At 38.0% G+C, this 25452-nt stretch overlaps 1 protein-coding gene across 3 annotated transcripts in view; it reads left to right on the top strand.

Moving 5' to 3' along the window:
* The window catches only part of usp25 (ubiquitin specific peptidase 25), a 49156-nt gene extending 44230 nt beyond the window's left edge, over window positions 1-4926 (top strand). For all 3 annotated transcript variants that reach the window (XM_017711909.2, XM_017711911.2, XM_017711910.2), the window contains 2 exons: window positions 1150-1345; window positions 4112-4926. In XM_017711909.2, the coding sequence (XP_017567398.2) occupies window positions 1150-1345; window positions 4112-4290 (375 nt within the window). In that variant the 3' untranslated portion in view covers window positions 4291-4926. The remainder of the gene's footprint in view (window positions 1-1149; window positions 1346-4111) is intronic.
* The last annotated feature ends 20526 nt before the right edge of the window (window positions 4927-25452 follow it).

Raw genomic sequence — 25452 nt, 5'->3', positions numbered from 1 at the left:
TGTTTGATTTGCAGATTTTCCACATTTTCACCTGTTTCTTTTTCTCAGCAAAGGCTTTTTGACAGCTACACATCCTTTCAGTTGCATTGAAATGGTGGAAAGATGGACAAACACCTGTGGATTTTCTCGTAAAGATTTAAGTCTTTATGTAATGGTTATTTGATGGGGACAATGTTGGTGGTGTGCCTGGTCTTGCACGGTTGTTAGGAATCCCATTTTCTCTGTATCTTTTAAACGTTTTTTGAAAACTTCTGGTTTTCACTTCCTTTGACTTTCCCTTGATTCTTATGCTCTTGAAAGTGAATGAGCTTCTATCTATTATATCTCTATGTATGTAATGGCTGCTTTTAAATAAGCAAAGGGTAGTTTGTGTTTTGCATGGTGCAGTATTTCTAGTGATTTTAAATCATCACAATTTGTTTTAATTATTGATGTTTATCTGAACAGTCCTGTTTTTTATTAGCTTTACCAAGTAATGTTCCACCATATCCCTGTCTGTGCAGCCTTCTAACTGTGTTCTGGTTCTAAGACCTTTACGGCCCTCGCCCGGGTGCCTGCACCCAGTAACCCTACACCGCCATTGTGCTCATAATGTAATCATCAGGCTCCGAATAGGAAGCAGGCGCTGCTGAGAGTGTAAACACATTACCGCTGGGGCCGCGCCGCTGTCCTCATTTTACCTCCACCATTTTCGAACCACACAGGGGCCCTGGCTCTCTCTCAAGCCTGGCTGTTTACCCCGCTGCTCGGCTTTAATTGAAAATACTGCTAACATTGACATTGCTAATGTACTCCGGTGATTTTTTTTTTTTTTTTTTTTTTTTTTGTACGTGGCACCCACCAGTTCCCTAGTTCCGCAGTCGCCTTGCAGAAGACTCCAAGGTCAATGGGGTTGCTTGTGCCGCGGGGTTCTCAGAAGTTGCGCGCAAATCCATCAGCAGGCACGTCAGCCCTTGCGTCAATAAGAAAAACACTCCAGACTGTTTCTTGGACGCTGAGGACACTTCTGAGAGATATAAGGGCCAAGAGCTTGCAGTGTTTAGTGTCCGTTGATTTCAGTCTCGTTCTGGCCATTTAATGTTCGAGCGCTGGGTTTGGAGGGAACATAACATGCGTGTATATGTGTGTGTGCGCACATGATTTCTGTAGAAGCTGAACGAGCATGCGGCTGCCCTGTTTGAGACCGGAGAGGAACCGGAGGTCAACAGTGGCCTGAGCATCATGAACGAGCTGGTGGTGCCCTGCATCCCCCTGCTGCTGGTTGACGAGCTGGAGGAGAAGGACATGGTTGCTGTCGAGGACATGAGGAACCGCTGGTGCTCGTACCTGGGCCAGGAAATGGAGCGTAAGTGCAGGGTCACAAACTGGGGCTGCAGACACAACTAACTGGACACTGACACTTTCCGTTCCAACTTTCTTACTTAAACATGTTTTGGCAGTACAGTACCTGGAAGTCAACTGCAAAATATTTGAAGAGTTTTCATATTTACACGTTTTCTGTTATCAGTTGTTGATCAGATCGGACATGCTCTGGGTCTGAAGTTGTCTTCTTTGAGATATGAGGCTGTAGTAGCTAATGGCAGTTTATAGCTACATGTCATTGTGCCAACATTTGCCCAATTTTGTAGATAACTGAATGTGATAGTGTCAAACTGCATAACGCTGTTGTAGGAAGAAGACCTTGTATCTCCAAAATGACACCTTTTGCAGGCAAAGGAAAAACATACTTCACTTTTAATGTAAATCAGTGGAACCAGACTTTTTCCAAGTCACTTTGGGCCCTATTCTTTTGGTTCATTCATAATGAAATTTTCAAATTAAGTCAAAAACTGAAAACAGGACAAAAACGGAGATGCAAGATTTTCTTCAGACAGCAGCGATAAGCAAGTCTATCAAAGATTGCTTAATGACTCCATGTGGCTGAAATCAAGTTTGAGATTATTAGCACGTTATTTACACATATACGTTGGAGATTATTTGCGTTATTTTGTCCTCTCCTGGCTGATATAAGCTTTCATTACTTGTCCTTAAGGATGCAGCAAAATTCCAACCATAGAAGAAGGTAAAAAAGGCCAACAGTTTTGGCCAGAAAAAAAATAATAAATAGGTCTGCAATTCAGTATTAAAATTCAGTGTTTTACATATCATTTAAATCATAATAAAAATACTAAAAAGTGATCCACACACTGTTGTTCCTTATGCTCTTATGGCCGTCAACACAGAAGTGTTCAAAGAGTTTGAGCAGCAGTAGATCAACAGTGAAGGACAAACCTTCTGCCGTCTGCTGCAGCTGCGTTCTGTACGTTCTATAGTACTAACTGAACAGGCTTGGCGGAAATTCATTAATTAAGTGACCCTTATTAGTCCCACAACGGGGAAATTTCACCTCCGTATTTAACCCATCCATGAAGTAAAACACCACATACACTCTAGTGAGCACAGACACACTAGGGGGCAGTGAGCACACTTGCCCAGAGCGGTGGGCAGCCCAGTCCGCAGAGCCCGGGGAGCAGTTGGGGGTTAGGTATCTTGCTCAAGGACACCTCAGTCATATGCTGTCAGCTCTGGGGATCGAACCGGCAACCTTCCGATCACGAGGCTGGTTCCCTAACCTCCAGCTCATGACTGCCCCAATCACATATTAAATAGTACAGGGTAACTCAATGATGAACTATTTAACCTTTGTTTTGAAAGTTACTGCAAACATGACCGTTTGTTAGATCCTGCCAGAGTTCATTGCTTTTTCCTCTGTTTAAAAAACATGCAAACACGACTTTTGTGCTACTAGCGCCTCCTGCTGGAGAGACTGCTAGCAGTGCATTTCAAAGGCACGTCTACATGCTTTACACATTACAAAATTTAGAGAGAAATTACCGTGCTATAGGACAAGATATCCCTGGAATAATCCATCAGTTTGTCAGTAAAAGGGAATAAAACATTACATGTACATATTATTTGATATAATTAATCAAAAAATTTTATATTAGCATGAATAAAACAGGAAATTCTAATGTAAAATTCCTTTCTTTCGGCATTTGGCCAGTTGTCTCTTGAACTTCAGTTTTTTTCGGGCAGTTATTTTCATTTCGGTGTCTGCATGACTACTTGTTAGCTACGTTAGTCTCGTCTCTCTGGCGCAGTGAACTTCAGACACCAAACATGGCTTGTCCTCTCGTCTGCATTTGAGTTAAACAGATAATTATATACATTTGACATGTATACTAATTAAAAGGTATATAACTCGTTTAAAAGTATTATACAATAGTTATTATACAAAAAATCCATAATGCAGATGTCCTTCTAGGTTTTGCACCCATTTATTTTGCAGAGCTGTAGTATAGAGAAGCATTTTACCTGTGTTGTTATTTGAGGGAACCTCACATTATCATCCCAATAATTGCATCATTTCACTGAGCACCGGTTGCCAAGTAACAGCTCGCTTTATGCTTTAGCTAACCACTGCGTACTTAGCACATTCAAAATAGATAATGGATACACTGGATAACTTTTATAAAGTAATACTTGACCTTTAGAACGTTTGATCGATTTTTGAAGAAGAGTTTGTCAGCAGGACTACATCAAATTCCTAACCTGTCATTGCTCCTAAGTGAGCTTTTCAGGCTGCAGCTGTGAACAGCTAAACAAAATGAAATTAGCCACAAATGAAAATATAACTCAGCAAACAAGCTGAGCTGTTAAATGCTTTACAGACTGACTGGAACAAAACTACATTCAGGTTAATATGGCAATCTGAAAATTATAAGCTGGACCTGATACTGTGGCAGTTTTATGGCTCTAGATGGGTCTTTTCAGCATTAAGTCTAGAAGGAATTTCCAGCATTAAATTATATGTCCTACAACATTCTGGGCTGATTTGATTATATTTTTATCATTTTTGCAGAGCTGTTGTTTTTAAAAGCAATAGAGCACTCAATGAACACCCTCCCTCTGTTTTATTACTTAATTATATTGTTAATCTTAATATTATGTGGAACTAAATATATGTGGATCAAAAAATTGCCAGCAATGATATGAGAATTTGAAGCAGCTGCATGTGGCAAAATAAATGCTTTACAAATCTGAATTCACATTTACTGACCTTCTCTTGCAGCTAATCTTCAGGAGAAGCTCACCGACTTCCTCCCCAAGTTGCTCGACTGCTCGACGGAGATCAAGACGTTCTCCGAGCCGCCCAAGATGCCCTCATACTCCACGCTGGAGCTGTGCGAGCGCTTCGGCCGTGTCATGGCCTCCCTCACCCTCAGCCGCACCCCTGCTGACGGGAGATGAGCCCCCTCCGGCCTCCTTCGTCCCCCTGCCGCTGACCCATGGACCTCTTTTAACCCATGCCTTCCTCCAAACCAGGGTTGCTTCAGCTGTTACTCCTTTTAGTTCTCTCTTCCTCTTTTGCTGCTACAGGTTTTATCATCATTATTCTTATTGTTATCACTAGTATTATTTGAAAATTTCAGTTATGTTTTAAAGCTAATACAACAGAAAAGGCTTCGGCATGGGGGAGGAGAAAAACTTCACAAAGCTTAGTATTTGCCGCATGCTGCTCCAGCTTTGTCAAACGAGGTTGAGGATTTATTTGTTTATTTTATTATTTGTTTGTTTTTATTTTATTTTTTCTCCTCATTGCTTTTTCTCTGTCAGCCCTTCTGGAGTGAAAAGGAAAGACCTGCTGCTCTGCCACCCCTTTGCTACAGCATTAATGCATTTTGTTTTTCTAAAGGACGGGACTGAACGCAGAAAAAAAAAACCCAGAGATTCGCAGATGGCTTGAAATGTATAGAGTGGGTCGCTTGACCTGAGGACTGCTGTTCTCAAAGTTTTAAGCGCTGTGGTAGACGGCCACAGATGCACTGTGGCTTGTTAATAAATCGAGAGAATAAAGTTTTATTTATGGCTCTTTTAGGCCAGATATCTGCTTTCTCCTTTGAATGATGTTATTTGATTCAAGTGGGCATCGTGTGATACTGCAAACTTTCTTTGGAGAAGACGGTGGGTGAAACGTTCCTTGCAAGAAGGTTAAATTATCTTTTTTCACACTTGTGCTCTGAAAAGGTTCCATTGCCATATTCGCTGGTCAGAGGTTCACTACATGTTGCTCTTCTCTACACCTTAGAGCGGTGGGTGCTGTGGTTTTGCATTCCTGTAACTGCTTCCTGCAGGAAAAGAAGGGGCCATGTTTCCTGCCATCCAGAATTTGGGCCTCAGAGTTTGAAACTATTGATTGTTTTTGAAACACTGGTCAGAGAAAGAAAGCATTAAGAATTTGATACTGCAAACATTTATATCTTGCCTGCAGGATACAGCGCAGTCTGAAAGTAATTGGACATTGACCATTGTTTCTTGGTCTAGGTCTGTACGCCAGCACTTTGGATTTGAATTTGATTTGAAGTGAATATAAGGTTAAAGTGCAATATGTTGTCTCTTGATATTGATATTTACAGTCAATATTGGGTGAAATGGCACATCTTTTTTATTAATTAATTGGGCAAGTCTTACCTGTTGATATCCAGACAAGCCTGTAAATGTGACACTCACTTTTTGTTTGCTGGCAATCGCAAAATGACTTTTATTCTTAATGTGATTTATGATGTCAAAATAAAGATTTAATTTCTTGAGATTTTGACATAGTATTTTAAAATAATGACATTTATTTATTTATTTATTTATTCATTCATTCATTCATTCATTTATTCATTCCCCAAATAGTACCTTATAATGATTCATGCCTGGAAATGTTTGACTTGCTGTCTTGAAATTTTGAATTAAGAAACAACATACATCAGGTAAAACACACTAGGAAATGAGGAGTTATTTGATTAAAGCAACTGGAAAGTATATACTTTAGGACAAGTTATTTTGACATATACAAAATGTTATTTCAACATATTAAGTCAGCATTTTTGATTAAAGAAGTCATTAATTTGGCTTAACAACAATTTTGACAGTCTGCTGCCAGAATCAGAGAATAAAAAAGGTGTAGGTGCATTTTTTAAATTTTTCCAGAGAAGACTGACTTGGCCAGACAGAATATTTCACTCTTTGGCCCTGAAAAACTGTCAGTTTCTGAGTCGCTGTTGTTCTTCAAGGCAAAGCACCAGGCAGAGAGCTCGGAAGCGTTTTGCTCTGTCTGACAGATCTGAGCAGTTCAGATGCTTCTTTTTTTTCCTCAGAATTCTGCTACTTTCGGCAGTCGCCTCATCAATACCGACGAGTGATCCAGATCAGACGGCAGCTGTAAAGGCCCATGACATGAGCCGTTTCTTTTCAACCATCTCCAAGCGGTTCTCTTTCCATCACTCCAGTTTATCTTCATCTTATCTATGTACAGTACTTTTCAGCACAGCACATACAGGCAGTTTTATGTACTTTGTGTCTTTCTGATCTTGAGACTCACCAGTGGTTTGTATCGTGGTGAATTCTCTGAGGTCTTGCTGCTGTGTTCATCTCTTCGTGATCATCTTCGACACATCTCTGCCTACAGTGTGTTCTACGGTTTTCTTTCATGATTGAGTATGCATGTTTGGTCGTGCTGTGGTCTTCTGAGTTTGGCCAGCTCATTAGAAAATCTTACCAGTACACTCTGGCTTCTTTAACGATCTAACAAACTGGTGACTTTGCTAAAAGTGATGTTTTGGATAGGCAAATTACATTTATGGCATTTTGGCAGACGCACTTATCCAGAGCGATTTAGAATTTGATCATTTTACACAGGTAGGCGACGGTAGTGTTAGGAGTCTTGCCCAAGGACTCTTATTGGTGTAGTGTAGGGTGTTTACCCAGGCATGGATTGAACCCCAGTCTACAGCGTAGAAGGCAGAGGTGTTATCCACTACACTTACCAACCACCAAATTACTTTTTGGGCTCCTTAAAAATGGCTTAAAAAAGGGCTGTGTATCGAAAATGGTTGCAATTCCTATAAGGTTCTTTCAGTCTCCCAAGTTCAGTCTTCCAATTTCAAATCCAGTGAGCTTGAGTACAGAACCAATAATTGTCGCTATTTATTTATATACTGCACTGTGTATTACTATTGTTATTTATTCTAAACATTACTGTATCCACTGTTTATTAGTTTGAGATGGATTATTTAAGTCTTTGCAAAGAATTAAGTGGTATTTTAATAAGAGTAAACTATTATTACTCCCATTAAGCTGCAGGATTTTATGCCCATCATTGTGTCAGCGAATAATTGTTAAGTTATTCAGAATGGTTTGGTGTGAAATTTTACCGGGTCAGAATTGGTCACAGTGGTGGTGATGGGAACCAGACGTCTGAACAATGAATCTGTTCATAGCAGAACGGTACATATATATTGTTGTGAAGTAATGTAGTCCCCAATAAGGAATGTTTTTTAAAATTTACCTCTGTTTTCACCCATTTTACCATCATCAACACATACATATAAAAACTCAAGTCACATGTAGGCTCAGTGGTGGTTTTGGATCGTAAATAAAATGGCTATATTTGAAGACATTGTGACCTCTGGTTCCCATCACCACCACTATAAAACAACCAATTTGATATCAAAAACCTGAATGACACTTTTCCTGTTTAACCCTCGTTACTCATTTCAGGCAACCAATTCAATAACTGGAGTCTTTTTTTTTTATTCTTTTTTTTTTAAAGATGTCCTTTTAAAAAGTTCTTGTTAAGTTTAACTTCAAATTTTGCTTCTAAATTTTTTTTTGACGTTTTCTCAGTTCATCATAAGCCAGTAGTGTTCCGTTTTTTTATACCACTGTTTACAAATAACAGTAAACAAAGCACTTCGACCTTCAGAAAGTTTCTTCCGGTTACTAAATAGAGCACCCTGTGTCTCCGAATTTGAAAAGGGCACCAAATCTCCAGCCCTTTCTTTCAGCTTTTTAGCAAATGAAGTATCAGGGTCACTGTTTTGTTGTTTTAAAATCATGGAGAGCACTTTAATTAACCTTTCACACTCTTAAAGCTCACAGTTAAAACTCTGCTACAGCTGTTCTTGATGGCATTCTCTGTACAGCGCAAACTCCTTTCCTGCTCTGTGTTTTGGTTGAAGTTGACACCCTTTATGATGCCTGAAAGCCACATACCCAAACAGAATTACACATTTTTTGCTGGGTTTATCAAGGTCGGCCTCATCAGAGTGAACAGACTGACTGAATGGCTTTGGAAAAAGTCTTTGGAGGTACCATGTAAGATTCCACGTGGATTAAATGGATTAAGCACTTGGACACCGTTCTACAGTGAAGTATTCAGTGCTTGTCACACTTAAAATGATGATGTAAGTATAAGTATTTTGGTAATTTAGTTTGTTAACCACTGCCAAATCAAATTTATATTATACTACATTTAAGTATTATAGGCCAAGGTTCTGAACTCAGCGTAGACCTCTCCTGTTTTTATGCTAGACCGATTCTGTGGAAGTAGATCTGAGGCCATATTACAGAAACTTGCCTGAAATCTTATTTTGTTATCTTATTTTCTAATATACCTCTGTTCTACACACAAACCATCACTGGAACAGTGCCCCTCTCGTCACTGGGGTGGGACCCTCAAGGGTACATCTCAACATAACTGAACCAGAATCCATTAAAATGATATTTTCTTAAGTTTTACTGACTCCACACCCTGTAAAGGAGGTTTTAGGAGAAAGAGTTCAGAAATCAGTTCATTGACACAGCAGAGATCTGCTTTATTTCTTTGAGACGATCTTGGGAAAGACATTTTTCCTGAGGGATGTATTGGTTCTATAGCGCCAAAAGGTTCTACTGTTACAATGTCAAGCTTCTAACAATAGAAGAACCCTTTTTGGGGCTACTTAAAGCCATTTTGAAAAAAGGTTTGATACAGAACATTATGCAGCACATTCTTAATCAGTCTGAAGAACCTTTTCACCAAGAGGTATTTAGGCATGAAATGGTTTTGTGTAGAACTCATGGTTCTAAATAGAACCGTTCCCTTTACTGAAGAATCCTTGAAGAACCATTTTTTTAAAAGAGTTTAGAGGCGGGCTGTTGCAGGTATGTAAATGTATAATAATAATAATAATAATAATAATAATAATAATAATAATATATGAGGTAGTAAATTCTTGTATTCTTACAATTACATGACTAAAAAAAAACATTAATTCATATCATTTGAAGTTGTGTCAATTGTGTGCTGGACTTCTTTCTTTTTTTTTTATTTGCTGAAATTTTAAAAGGTACTTTAAGATATTAAAAGGTCTATAAACTGCAGATAAAAGCTCAGACAGTTGAGTCCTTTGGCTGACGCTGGGCTTTGAGGGTCAGTCAGCCTCTCCGCGTCCTCGAGCGAAAAAGGCTGAGGTAATTTAAATTAGTTAACATTCGCGATCAATGTGAACGTCGTTATTCCCACCCTAATCAATTTTTTATGATGATAAATGTATGTTTTTACAGTACTAAACGTCCTGCTTGTCTGCGCTTCTGCTTCCAAGAGAAGACGGGAGGCTAAGCTAACACAAGCTCGTTAGTCAGCAACAGTTAACCTAGCTAGCTACCTAGGTTAGGTTCTCCAGAGAAACAGGTAAGAAAATGTGGCTTAACCCAGCTAATAGTTATGGTGTTTTCACTTTTTACATAGCATTTAAACTGGTATATGAAAAAAAAACTACATTAAGAAACCCCTATTCGGTATTTTTCGACAAGTTTACGACTAAATTAGCTAGCCGCTCCAGCCGTGAAGGTGGGCTAAGGTTAGCCTGCTAGCTAGAACAGATAGCTCACCCCTGTTTGCAGGTTTTTATACCGTTGCATTGTTATGAGCCTTCATTTAACTGAAGGAACAGCTAGAATTATTAGCTAAAATGTAAAAATGCAGAAACAAAGAGATGGTTTTAATGTTATGGCTGATGGGTGTAACTTCCAACACAAAAGGCAGTTAATGTTTGTAGATCAGGGCATGTAACGTTACACCCCCCAGCCCCCCCCCCCCCCCCCCCCCCCCCCCCCCCCCCCCCCCATAGCTCACCTGCATGAGACACAATTTTTGGTCAAAAATACATTTTAACAAATTGAAATTATTTTCCTTAAGCAACCAGTGCTTTGATAAGAAATGGGCAGATAACATGACATGACGAAGTAATTGTTTAAAAATGTTATATAGACAGTTACAGATATCCAGGTTAGGAAACTGCGGGATGCACTGTAACGTTACATGCCCTGATATACAAACATGAATTGCTTTTTGTGTTATACCCGTCAACCATAATGTTAAAACCTTTCTCTTTGTTTCTCCACTTCTACATTTTATCAGCTCCACTTAGATGTAGGTCCACGTTGTAGTACAGACTGTAGTCCATCTGTGTCTCTGCATACTTTGCTAGCCCCCTTTTACCTTGTTCTTAAAAGGTTAGGACCCCCACAGAGCAGGTATCATTTGAGCTGTAGATCATTCTCAGCACTGCAGTGACACTGACGTGTTTGTGGCGTCTTGGTGTGTGTTGTGCTGGTATGAGTAGATCAGACACATCAGATCTGCACAGGTGAAACTTGAGATAAAATATAATTTTATACACCATTTAAGTTTTGTGTAATTGAGTGTATATGTATATAAATACACTATATTGCCAAAAGTATTTGCTCGTCTGCCTTCACACGCATTTCATTCATTTCACAAGTTCATTGCAAAGGTGTTCTATCGGGTTGAGGTCAAGACTCTGTGCAGGCCAGTCAAGTTCTTCCACACCAAACTCGTTCATCCGTGTCTTCATGGACCTTGCTTTGTCCGCTGGTGTGCAGTCATGTTGGAACAGGATGGGGCTGTCCCCAAACTGTTCCCACAGAGTTGGGAGCATGAAATCGTCATAAGTTCCTTTCACTGGAACTAAGGGTCCAAGCCCAACTCCTGAAAAATAACCCCACACCATAATCCCCCCTCCACCAAACTTTAAACTTGGCACAATGCAGTCAGAAAAGTACCGTTCTCTTGGTAACCACCAAACCCAGGTCATTACCAGACAGAGAAGTGCGATTCATCACTCCAGAGATCACGTCTCCACTGCGTTGCTTTACACCACTGCATTCGACAGTTTGCATTGCACTTGGTGATGTAAGGCTTGAATGCAGCTGCTCCGCCATGGAAACCCATTCCATGAAGCTCTCTACGCTGTTTCACGACTGGACTTGTACAGGTGCCATCCTATCACAGTACCACGCTGGAATTCACTGAGCTCCTGAGAGCGACCCATTCTTTCATTAATGTCTGTAGAAGCAGTCTGCATGCCTAGGGGCTTAGTTTTACACACCTGTGGCCAAGTATTTTTCTGAAAACATTGACTCCATATTTTTAATGTTGATTCCATTATTCTGAATAATAATGTTACTTGTTAGCGTAACTATGAGGTAAATATTGACACCATTTTGCATTTTGTTTCCATTTATTTAATACCTTCTGTTCTTTTTGGGAGACTTGCTTTCAGTTTTTGAAAGAAAACAGTAGGGATATTTTCCCTTGCCAAGCAAAAGGTAAATAAATGAAAAAACAGGAGTTCCCAAAACTAGGAGTTTTAAAAAATGGTTAAAGATACAGAGAAAATGGGATTCCTAACAACCACCTGGAAGAGTTGGTAGACACCAAAACTGCTGCCATCAGATAAACAGCATTTAAAGCTTTCATCTTTGAGAGAGAGGAGAAAATCAAGCTGCTTCAGATCTAAAAAAATCCACAGCTCAACACTATGGGTCAGAAAGGGTGTGTAGCTGCCTTACTGTCTCCTGAAAATAATGGAAGCTGTAATAAAGGCAAAAAGTGGACAAACAATGCTGAAAAAAATGTTTTTTCAGTTGTTGAGTTGCTGTTAAATGTTTTCTACTTCTTTTTATGACATTTAAATGTTATTTAATGGTCATTTTGACTAGATATGGAATGAAGGGGTAGTCTCAGACTTCTGCATGGTAATGTATTTGTATAATTTAGTGACTCTAGAAGAACCATACAACCATACATAAACCAACCATCCTTTAGAGACTTCTAAGAGTGTAAGTGCAATATGTATTTATATATTTTTCTCTTTTTTTTATTTTTATTTTTATTTTTTGCTAATTGCAGCAAATAACTATGAAGAGTACGTGAGGTTTTCTGAGTGTACTGTAGCTGACTGCGCCTTTCAGCAGTGGATTTTGGTAAGTACGTTGGTAAGCTTGTGCACGTTTGCACCCATTTACGGTAAAAGCAACACTTCAAGACTTCACCTCATGTCCTAACTGTTTCCGATGTACCAGAATTCTAACCTTGTAATGGGTAGCGATCCATCATTCCTCACCTCAGTGAATTGTTGCTTTTTGATGCCTTTTGGGGCCTTTTTTTTTTAATTAGTCTGGCTTTGAAAGGTCAGGCAGTATCTGTTAAACATGACTTCTCCCCGTTGTTGACTGCCACACTCTGCTGATAACAGCCGGCCGTTACCATGACAATATTTCATCGTCTCGGTGTCTAGACGCCTGATGACACCTGACACGGTGTCCCTTCAAACCGAGGTAGGTTGTGTATGTCAAAATCAATGTCCCACCGCCTCTTTGGTTTTGATTTGCTGACCATTTATCATTGCGGGGTCCCAGTTTATGAGCAAAGGTATAAGTACAAAGGCATTTAGAGCACATTGTTCACAATGTTTTCCATAAATATTTGTGTGTGTATGCATTTTATATATGTATGTAAGAATACAGTTATGTATATGTATTTAAATATGTGAAAGAGGATTTATTTATTCATATTGGTAGGATTTTGTTGGATGTGAACTGCTTGGAAAAAATTGAATCCCACCCATATTAAGTGCTTCCTTGCTTTCTTCTGAATATTTACTGATTCTGTCAGTTTGAAACTCCCCCAAATGTGCCTTTCATTGTTGTTTGTGGATAAAGGGGCATTCATTGTTGTAAAGAATTACAGCAGCTTGCAAAAGTCAGTTTTATTCTTCTGCTTCATTTCTTTTTGGAGGGATTGCATTCAGATTTCAGAAATCTGCAGACATTTTTTTCTGCATCTCCAAAGTTCAGGGAGGGTTGGTCTATTTTTCTGAAAACACCAACGGCTTCTTTATTGAATTTGCAACATTTTTTTTGGTCTGTCCCCCCATCAGCGCCCCCCCCCCCCCAAGAACTTCTTGACGACTACGCATCCTTTCAGACCCATAGTGCTGGTTTGGAAGGATGGACTGTGGATTTTATATGATCTAAAGCAAAAGTGGAGTTTGATTTTTTCCACTCTTTCAAAGAGGACAAGCTTTAAATGCCGTTTATCTGATGGGGGCAGTTTTGGTGTCTACAAGCTCTTCCAGGTGGTTGTTAGGAGTCCCATTTTCTCCGTATATTCTAATTATGTTTCTAATTTTTGGAACCTGTTGTTTTTTCACTAATTTTCCTTATAAGTGTATTGTCTTATATTTAATTTCTTTAGAAATTTCTCCTGAAAACGAACAGCTTGCACTTAATGGGTATTTCAGTTAAATAAATGAAGGGTGACTTCTGCACAGTACTGTGTTTTTAGATGTGTTTTCTTTTGTAACCAGGGCCTACAGAATGAGTGGTTGTTGTCTCACCATAAGATTGGCACGACATGCTAACTGATAGCAAGTTACGATGCCGTTTTCACCAAAGATCTGTAGATTTTATTGTGATTTCTACAACATGGGGTCACAGAAGTAATTTATGCTGCTATCCGCTTTAAGATCATTATATTGTTGTGGATGATAACGTACATGAATGGCCAGCTGCAACTGTCGTGGGTGAAACCCTGCTAAAATATCCACTGCCCCTTGGGTCTGCCTTAGGCAGACCACTAAGACTCCTGTAAAAGAAGGCTTCAGAGGGCATTCTGTTCCAAGCCATTCAACAGATATTTTTTGTTCAGGAGTGCTTTTTTCCCTTTTCCTGAATGGAATATCAATCAACAGACGCCTCTTTAGTCCACTAAAGCTGGAGAAAAGACCCTCCCCACCCCGCCACCTCCTACAGAAAAGGGAAGAAAAAAATCAGCTCAAATTGCTGTCAGTTCACTTAGCGCTTAATGATGCTTTCTAAGAGCCGCTCTAGTTGGGCTGTGTTTTATGGTAGGATAAAAGTTGGTGCGGGGAGAAAAATGCCGTCTGGGCTCCGTGCCAGAGTCTGGTGTTTCACAGCAGCCGCTGCCTCTCACCGGGGAACGCACAGTGGAAGCTGAGGCGGCCTGTCCTGGAAGAGGTGGGGGTTAGCGGAGGGATCAGGTTGAAGGGGAGGCTGGGGAGGGGAGGGGAAGGGGGCTGTAGAGAGCCTCTCAAGGTGCCACTTCCATGGAGACGCAGCTGGCCTGAACAAGATTCCCATCCATCGACAAACAACAGCCAAGCTGGTGTCTGTCTCCAGCGCTTCCACGACCAGCCGTTACCAGGAACACAACAGCCAATCCAGCCGCAGCCCCGCAGCCAATTAGCTTCACTGACGACTCGCCCGTTTTTACAATTATACCCGAATGAATTTTGCTTCACATATCATTTTCCTAACCTAGATTAGTTTAAAGGATTTGTTATTCTGCCGACGAACTCAATCCGTGATCTGTTCTTCCTCAACCACTTTCATTTCTTCGCTTGTTTGCACAGCTGGGACAGACATTTGCTCTCAATCCTTTTTGTCCTGTCCTCATTTTCATGAACAATATCTCCTCATCTCTGCCTCCGGTCAGTCCAACTTTATGATAATCATCTTGTTTTCTGTTGTGATTGAAATATACAGTACTGTGCAAAAATCAGCGACCGCCCTTGATATTTTAATGTCTAGTCAAAAGAACCATTAAGTACATTATTTATCACTATCAGGAAAAAAGCAGAAAACATACAGGCCTATGGAGAAATGTGAAAATAAAGGACATTTTGTTGATGATAAAAATGAGTAAACACAGCCTAACATTTGCAGAAAAAAAAATATATATTTTTTTGGTGACTATGTGACAAAGGCTTCATCATCATCATATATAAAAGTTTATTCCTTTTAAAGGATGTGTTAACTTATTTTCACTTAGAAAATCAACAAAAAGAAATTAATTTGACGGAAAAGTTCACTTTCGTTGAAGCTTACATTCTTTTCAGGAGACCCGCTTTCAAAGAAATCTTAAGGGGATTTTTTTTCCCTAAAGTTTAGTCTTAGAAGTTGGTTGTATTTTCTGCTTCTTGCGATCTGAGTAATCCCAAAGACATTCCATGTTGTTGAGGTCTGGTCTAAGACCACCAGCAGCTTCTTTTTTTTGTAATTTTTTCCCACTCTGAAATAAGAGTGGAGTGTTCTACTCTCTCTCAAAAATGAAAGTACTGTTTGTCTGGTGAGGACAGTTTTGGTGTCTACCAAGGCTTCTGCAATTGTTACGAGTTCCATTTTGTCTGTATCTTTTGGTCACTTTTTAAACTCCAGTGTAACAGGAAACTCTTGTTTTCTCTTCACTTATTCTTCTTTGACTTTCCTTTCTCTTTCTTTTTCTTTCTTTCTTATACAAGAGCATTATCTCAAATCTAAAAATGAATGTATTTAATAACCATATTGACTGTAAGTTAAATAAATCTCTGACTTTTACACAGAACTACATGAAGCACAATAGCTTTGCTTGCTTTTACACCCCCTTCACTTCAAGTTCTGACTTTCTCCCTTGTGAACATGTTCGTTCAAGTTCAGTCTCCCATTCTCTTCCCATTACATCTTAGCAGGAACTTACTAAACATTTGAAGATTGCTTGAAAGAAGCACAGAATCCTCTACACAGACTGCATTCACAGAAAGGGCTAAATGTGCTATAATCCACAGATATTTTGGGAATCATTAATGCTTATATGCTTTTTAAAGACTGTAAATCTCATCTACAGAAAAATGAATAGAAAAACAAACTCGATTGGGTCTGTAAATTTACTCCCTTATACGTTGCTGAGATATAGGCATATGCTTATACCCTTTCATTTTCATAGTTTCCCAGCTGTAGATCATAATTTGAGGCAGCTGTAAGATGTCCCACTCTGGGGTTGGGCACCCCTCCGGACTCTCAGCTCTTATTCTGGACTCCAGTGCTTTCACAGGCTGAATGGAATTACTTTAGGCTCATTGCCATGGATTTTTTTTCCTCCCACCGATGCTGATTAAGGCATTCATGAACACTTCTAAAAACCTGCTTATCATGATTATCATAAATGTACTGTCCCTGTTCACTTGTCCCAGACGGGTTGCTTTTTTGGACCATTTATGTTTGCAAGAGAAGATACAGGAGGAGTAAAGAAGATTTATTTAAGTTTTATCCAAACATTTTTACACTTTGAAATATAAAAGCAGTTTAAATAGCGACCTGCAGCTCATGTTTCTCTATTTTGGGAGACAACAAATGCTCTTGTACCATGCCATATTCGTATAGTGTGTCAGCCCTGAGGCTTTGGCGCATTAGAGAACAGAATTGCTGATTGGCAAAGCACTTTTCAGCCCCACAGTTCTGCTTTTTCATCCTCTTTGTGCTTCTGTGAGTTGGGAAATTGTCGATTTGGAGGCTGATCAAGAAAGAGAGGCCGTGTTACAAGCTGGCTTAAGGCAAGCGCCGGCTCTGAAGTTCAAATACATATAACCGACCATTAGCCGCTAAACCCGAGGCCAATGTAATATTCAGCAGAAAGTGGCTTACTCAGATGTATTTAACATATGAAGAAATATTCATTTCGAACCCACATACTATAAATTATCCCTAAAATGATCTCCTTCTTTGTCACTTTCATCTTCCATTATTGATTGCCATGTAAATCTTTGAAACCAATCATTTGTGTTGCCAGTTTCTTTCAAATGCTTACTTTAATGTAACCTGTGAGCTATTTGGCAATAGCTCAAACTAAAGGTGTTTATGATGTTGTCCTCAGACAACCCCTTCTTTTAAATCAACACTCTGACTATTATATATGACACAAATCTCAGTCTTGGCGACAGCTGTTAAGAAGTTGTCCCTGTGAATAATGTGATGGCTTTTCATGCCAAAACCACTGTTGTGAATGTATTAATTATGAACATTTTCAAACGCAATCATTTCTGTTGAATAAACGTTGCTAGCGTTTGGATTCGTTTGCTGTGTCTGTAAATTACAGACTATTTTAAAAACAAAAAATAACCATTCACCCCTTCTGGAAGATGAGCCACTGTCTCTGTTCGGCCTTGTGAATGATGAAAGTGGATTCAATGTGGCATCAAAGACATCAGATAGTTGGAAGGTGTTCAGTAAAAGTCATATTTGCAACATAAATGGGACATTAGAGAGTCAGTCTGAGAGATCAGTACCAAATTTGTTTCATATCACGTAATAGTTTTTTGGACGCCTGAGGGAGAAGTGGCTTAGAAAATATATACGTGTGTGTGTGTGTAAGGATCCTTCTGCTGCGTTGGTTCAAAGTCAGAGTTGGACTTTAACTTTAGACTGAGATGCTTTTACTTTGATTAGATTTTTTTACTTTAATTGTTTTTTCTTGAAAGAAATCATTTAATTATTATATTTTGTCACTAACCAAACAATGATTGCAATTTTACCAGATGTTTTTGTAGTGGCAATTTTAGCTAATTTTGAGCAGAACTCAAAAACACTAGCAAGTACATGACCAGCAAACACGGCTTTGAACAGTTTTACACACAAAATCATTATCATAGTATTTGAGGGCTACATAGTACAAACGACTTTGCAGTTGCAGAAAATGTGTTTGGGTACTGAAAATTTTTATTGTTCCACATGATTTTTAGACTTTGAGACACACACACCTCAAAACAATGGAATCTTAACTGCTCATCATGTGGCCATGAGGGACAGGGATGCAGTCTCAACTTCCCACTCTAAAATGCAGGGGTGTGGCTAAAATAAGGATCTAAAAACTATGGACTAAAACTCTGTTTCAAGAATGACATGAAATCATGGGACTGTATTTTATTATTTAAAAATGTTAACTAGTAATAAATCTAAATAAAAAATGTCAACAAGATTAGGGAAAAAACTAGGTATTATTTTCACAGCTGAAAAAGATCGAAAGTACCCTTTAAATTATTTTTTTGTTTATATAGATTATTACTATGTCAGTTAAGACCTTGATCACAATCTATAATCAAAATCTGTAAGGTCTGAACACTGTTTTTTTACTGCTGGATTGCAGTTTGAGCTAATTCAGTGGAATTGTCCATATACTGTAAAGAATTTCTATTATTTCTGTGTTCAAGCCAGTTTGATACTTTAAATACAGTTTAAAGTACAGTTTCTACAACATCTGGGAAATCATTCATAGTAAAGGCAGTTTATACTGTAACAAACACCTTATCACTACTTATGGCTATAGAATATTGTAATAATATTGAAATAATGCGTCAAAAAATACTTAGCAGCTTTACTATAAAAGTGTTTTTCCATTCTTTAAATATTAAGAGCTGTTTAAGCGGCTTTAATATCTATGAACTTGGGTAAATGCAACAAGTTTATACTTGACAAGTGGGACAGTTGATTAGTATTAGCCTGGCTAGCTGGTTTCAACCTGTACCAGCATAAAGTAAAGCATGTGATAATTTAGTTTATTAACTTTTTATTTATCTGTCATTAACATTATACACCAAAATATAATGTAGAAACTGTCCCATTATAAGTATGCTTACCTTAGTTCCTATTTACCACTGCTGTGCTAAAGTTAATTTCAGCTAGCTGTGCCTGTATGGAATTTGCAGTGTCATGCCAAATGTGGTGTACAACTTCTTTTCCACATTTGAGCTTTAAGACTGTACAACTTCAGCTAAAACACTGATTTAAACTTAAAGCCTAAATTTGTATTACTAGAAGAGCTTGTTGGCTTTTTAGCTTTTGAAAGAATAGTTGAAAACTGAAATAAAAGAAGTGCATTGATTTATTTTGTTAGAATTTCAAACTGTATTTACCAGCCTTGGCTATGTGAAAGGTGCTTTATAGTTTATTGTTGTTAGTTAGTTTAACTGCAATTTTAAAATATTTTTAAAAATTTTGTACTGCATCAAAAAAAGTATAATATGTCATTGCTGTAAACAAGCATTACAGTATGAGTATGGTAAATGAATTGCCTGGCAACTCTGCTGCCAATAAGTTGCTATAAGTTTAATTTACTGAGCCATTTTTCATAGTGTAGACTATAGTGTTTTTATAGTTGTGTTGTCGTTGTGTAGTCAGCATCATGCTCATGTTAGAAATTCAAGGTCTGAGCTTATTGTTTTTATGAGAAAAAATGTATGGCTTTTTTTGAAAATCACTTCCACACACTGGGCTGAGCTGCAATTCCAAAACGATTGGTTGTTAAGGACCCGGAATACGACTGTTGCTACATATAAGCCAGCTTTGCTGTGAGCTGATTAGACATAAGACTGGCAGCCTCACGAAAATACCCCACACAAACCAGTACGTTTTGCCACATGCATTAGTTAAGTTGCTTTGGCAGTAAGTTTAACAGTTTAACAGTAGTCCTATTTTCATGCGTACAGTAGTGTTAGCTCGCTTGTAGCATGAATGCATCTGCATTTTGACTACTTATAGACCCTCATAATTCAGAAGATCCAGTGAGGTTTAGGTGAAAAATATAGACGAAACAAAATGTGTTGAGTTGGTTTTTGTCATAGAGAAAACCAGTGTAGACCTGGAGTTCCTCTGTAATTGCTGTTAAACTATGACAAAAACAAAATTTCCTCACCGTAAACATTTTTTACAAAAGCCAAAAAATGTCATTTTCATTCTGTTTGAGGTGCCTCTTTTTAAATGTTAATGGAATATATATATATATATATATATATATATATATATATATATATATATATATATATATATATATATATATATAACATCAAAAATGGAGATACAAGGTTTTCTTCAGACAACAGCGATATACAATACATTGCCAAAAGTATTCACTCACCCACCCAAATAATTGAATTCAGGTGCTCCAATCACTTCCATGGCCACTGGTGTATAAAACCAAGCACCTAAGCCTGCAGACTGGTTCTAGAAAACATTAGTGAAAGAATGGGTCGCTCTCAGGAGCTCAGTGAATTCCAGCGGGGTACTGTGTTAGTGTCACTGTCATTGGGATTATAACACAGTGGAAGCGTTTTGAACGACAGCAACTCAGCCACGAAGTGAACGGCTATGTAAAATGACAGGGCGGGGTCAGCGGATGCTGAGGTGCATAGTGTGCAGAGGTCACCAACTTTCTGCAGAGTCGATCGCTACAGACCTCCAAACTTCATGTGGCCTTCAGATTAGCTCAAGAACAGCGTAGAGAGCTTCATGGAATGGGTTTTCATGGCCGAGCAGCTGCATCCAAGCTTTACATCACCAAGCACAATGCAAAGCGTCGAATGCAGTGGTGTAAAGCGCCGCCACTGGCCTCTAGAGCAGTGGAGACGTGTTCTCTGAAGTGTTTAATCATGTTTCTCTGTCTAGCAATCCGATGAATGAGTCTGGGTTTGGCAGTTGCCAGGAGAACGGTATTTGTCTGACTGCACTGTACCAAGAGTAAAGTTTGGTGGAGGGGGGATTATGGTGTGGGGTTGTGTTTCAGGAGTTGGGCTCGGCCCCTAATTCCAGTGAAAGGAACTCTTAATGCTTCAGCACCTAGAGATTTGGGACATTTTCATGCTCCCAACTTTGGGGAACAGTCTGGGAACATCCCCTTCCTTTTCCAACATGACTACACACCAGTGGTATATATTATATACCAAAGACACGGATGAGCGAGTTTGGTGTAGAAGAACTTAACTGGCCTGCACAGAGTCCTGACCTCAACCCGATAGAACACCTTTGGGATGAATTAGAGCGGAGACTGCGAGCCAGGCCTTCTCATCCAATATCAGTGTCTGACCTCACAAATGCGCTTCTGGAAGAACGGTCAAAAATTTCCATAAACACACTCCTAAACCTTGTGGAAAGCCCTCCAAGAAGAGCTGAAGCTGCTATAGCTGCAAAGGGTGGGCTGACATCATATTAAACCCTATGGATTAATAATGGGATGCCACTCAAGTCCATATGCGTGTGAAGGCAGACGACACTTTTGGAAATATTGTGTGAGTGTGTGTGTGTGTGTGTGTGTGTGTATGTATGTATGTATGTATATATATATATATATATATATATATATATATATATATATATATATATATATATATATATATATATATATATATGTATGTGTGTGTGTGTGTGTATATATATATATCACACTGATGAGTCCAGGCTAAACTGGCTGCCTTACTCCCTGTTATCCAGGTTAGACCTTGTGGCCTCAGTTGTTCTACAGTAAGTAATGTATTTTCTGTGTCTATTCTAAACTTCTTAATAATAGTAATAAAAAAAAAAAACTTTACTGTATATATTTTGAGTGACCGGGTGGACATTATGCTTGGCAGTCCAGGTCAAGTATGGAGAAGACAACAAATTATTACGTTATTTTAATGTTGAATAAAGGTAAAATCAGCTTTTGCACTTTAGCTCTTCTGAAGGTTTAAAAATGTCCCTTACTGTCCATCATGTCATTTAACCTTTTTTCACAGGGGCTATAAAATGCTATTTCGACCTGAATTGGAAGCCTTTCAGTTCAGCCTTGAAATGTAATATATTGAATTAATAAAACTTAAATTTACCTTCATATTTGAATAATATTTTGATTTAAACAACTGTATTTGCGTATATTACCAAAAATATCGGCAAGAAAATTTCGTCTCATTATGAGGCCTGCTGAAAGGGGTTAATGTGGCAATCATTAAAAAAAAAAAGTTTAATGTAATAGGATGGACAGCAAATGGACAGATATATTATTATATTTTCTTAAAATTATTGATTAGTAGTGATGTGGGCATTTCAAAGGGCTGATGTTAAAAATACTTATTTAGTCTCATATACTGTGTTAATAAAGAGCTTTAACTTAATATTTTTAAGTGTGAGAAACAACAAAGTAAGAAAATCTTCAACAAACAAGGTAAGAAAATCTTACTTAAATATATGTAATTGACCAGGTTTAAGGTAAAATGTGCTAAACTTGAATGGATATTAATTTTTGTCATTAAATTTTGTGGATTCAGCATTTAACTATGTAGAACATGATAAGAGGAATAAAGACATTTTTTGTTTTGGAAATCTGTCTTTGAAAATCTATAATTCATCTTAAAAATTTCATTTTGGATGTATTACAGGATTCCAGACTAACGTTTTCAGAACTGTCCCGAAAAATATTGATAGCTGATGTGGGCATGGCAAAGGAGTTATATTAGAAAGACTTTTATTTAGTGATATTTCAGATGGAACTGTGAAAAATGTGTGTATTCTTTTTCAAAACACTATTTTAGTGAAGAGCTTAAAATAAGTGTGAAAAAACACTCATTATCTGGTGAATATTAACCGTTTAAAAAAAATACTGCTTTATTCACATTTTTACAATTTATTCACATTACAAATTTTCTACTACTGTATCATGAGACAATGGAATGCATACAAACACATCTGTGGTCCATAAATACATTTATCTAGTATCTATGAAATAATGTGCATCACACGCTCTACAACTGTGTAAGTAATGTTTTAAAACATCACTTTATTCCTTGTAATGAACTGTGTTCTTAAAATGCAGAATGAATCTCTGTGAATTCAGATTGTGTTCAAGTTTTGTCGCAGTCACTAGTTATAATATATAAATACTGGAATATCATTATTTATGGCTGTCTTTAGGGAAAAAGCATATTTTTTGTGCCCTGTAATATAGTTTGGGTCTGAAATGGTTAAATGTTCGGGCTGTATAAGACCTTGCTGGCTTATCACTGAACACAGCGAGAACTTGACTAGTCTGTAAGTTACCACTATAATCTACGTTCTATAGAAACTCTAAACCCCCAACAAACGAAATTAGAAAATCTTATTAAAATATCGGTTTCAGGCTGTAATTGCCCAAGTTTAAGGTAAAGCATGCTAAAAAAAACTTGAATGGATATTATTGTTAGCTTGATGCTAATATTATATAGGAATTTCTATTGATGGGCTAAAGGAAATTAGCATTATGCTGGTGGAAGAAATTTGGTGGAAATTTCTGGATTAAACATTGCTTTGGATGGATGGCGCATACGTGATTTTATAATTGTGTTTTACATACATTAAGTGTTTGAGCTAATCGTCCCTGAAGTGTCTGAGAACGGTTTAAATATCACCCTGTGGGCTATTTTTGTTGTCCCAGGGGCATTAGCCTGGAGTGCTGTAATTTGTAATCATCCCTCCAGCTTTCCCACTCAAAGAAACTTCAGTACCTCAGCCTAAAATGACTCCTGCTGAGTTTGGAACAAAGCTAATACCCTGTTTCTTTAAACCTTTACATTATGTGGAAGTTCCTTAAACTTGAAAAAGGCTTTTCAGTCTCACACATCTCGTTTACAAAAACGGTTCTTTGAGGAACCGTCCACTGGAAGCTGTTTTGAGACCCAAAAGTGCTTCTACTCTCACATTGTGCAAGGAATTCTTTTTTGGCAGCCTTTTAAGAGTGTAAGAGGAAGAAAAATTAGTGTTTTGATGGTTAAGTTACCACAGAGCCATAAATAACAGACTCTCATACAGTTCTGTACAAAAGTCAGAGACCACCATTTATTTATCTGATTTCCAGTCGTACCTGACATTAAGTACAAGCTTGAGATTGGAACAGAGCTAATACTCTTCATCTATTTCGACCTTTGTATGTGGTATATTAGACTTTGTAGTGTGGGTTTCCAACTGAGAGGACACAGTGTGGTGATTTCTCTGCTTGAACAAATCTGATTCAACTCCTCTCAACAGGTTTAGGTTTAGTAGGTTTGCTATGTGTGTTGTAGCAGAAAAATCCTCAAACAGTGCTGAACTCCAGCCCTCCTGAGTCCTGAGCTAGGCACCATTATTGTAATCAATTAATGGTAAATCCCAGAACTTCTAGACTCACAAAATAAGCAAATTTTGACTGCACTTGAGTCTCTGTATATCATTTATCAATCATAGATTTTCTGTACTTCTCAAAATTATGCCTTAAAGGGAAATTCCGCTGATTGCTTTAACCATTTTTCCATAATTAAATGGTTAAAATGTAAACTGAGTCATTTAAAGTGGTTTGACCTGAAATGCTTTGTTCCAGAGAAACTTAATGAGTCAGAATTGTTCACAGTGGTGGTGGTGGGAACCAGACATTTGAAGAGTTTAATGGCTCTAAAAGCTGCCTCAGATAAAGTTATTACACCATATGGTGATGAATACTCTGACTGATGTCTGAGACATTGCTTTGCGATAATTATGAGAAGATTTTGGCCTAGAATGTATATTTTTTAAAGGCCATTCATGGTGGAGGGGTACAAGAAACCTTTTCTTCAGATTTAAAACAATTTTACCGTCATCACCATTACATATAACACCTCAGAATACACGTGTAAGTACACATAAATGCCAGAATAGTTAGATTTGAGTTGTAGACATTGTGACCTCTGCTTCCTATCACCACCACTGTAAAGATGTCTGAATTGGTATGTTTTTCTATAACGCGCATCAAGCCACTCTAAATGAGTTGGTTTCTATCGCACCAAAACAATTATGCAGAAATTTTTAAATAAAAAAAAAGTAAAAAAGAACATCTAAGTAACTAGAACAGAGCATTTCACATCAAGCCTCTTTGATTTAGCACAAATTTTGAAAAATTGGTGGAATTACACTTTAAGGTATGGTAACAGTAAATAGCACAAAACTGCTTGCTTTAGCTGTTGTTTTCAAAGTTTGACATCATTTTAACTCTGCTGAATATGCAATAGTAACACATTTTGTTGACTTTCTATGTGAAAAAATAACACACCTCTATAGATACTTACTTTATATATACTTCTGCACACTTCAATCAGTTTCTGTTTGTTCACCGAGTTTACCATATTTGAAAAAATAAAACTTAAAATAAAAAAATGTGCCATAACATTTGCACAGGGCACGTTTTGTTTTAATTTTTTTTTAACCATGTTAAATTGAGCCCCCCAAAAAACAGCATTTATGCATTTAAATGTGCAGAAATGTGTCCACTGTGAACTTATTTACACTTAGATATTGAGCCAGGGTGCCCAAACTTTTGGATATGACTGCATTCAGCAGCACGTTTTATACTTCTACTAATACAACAACAACTACTACTACTACTACTACTATTACTATTACTACTACTACTACCATTACTACTAATATTAAGAACGCTGTCCCTGTAGTCAGTAACATTTAGAAGAAACAAGACCTTAAAAAACGTCCATCAGAATTACTTTATGGCGATGCTGTAGAAGAAGCACCTCTGGTCTGTCAAAAAAAAAAAAACATGCTTAAGATTTTTGAGCTTTGGATGGTTTAGAGAACCTCCACATTATGTAGGGATTCTAGATCAAGGGCTTTCCTAGAACCTTTATATTATGTGGGGTTTCTTTAAACTTCTGCATGTTCTGT

Source organism: Pygocentrus nattereri, chromosome 18 (genome assembly GCF_015220715.1).
Source record: "Pygocentrus nattereri isolate fPygNat1 chromosome 18, fPygNat1.pri, whole genome shotgun sequence".
NCBI classification, from domain to species: Eukaryota; Metazoa; Chordata; class Actinopteri; order Characiformes; family Serrasalmidae; genus Pygocentrus; species Pygocentrus nattereri.
The sequence above is the reverse complement of the archived record's forward strand: the minus strand, read 5'-3'. Positions and strand labels throughout refer to the sequence as shown.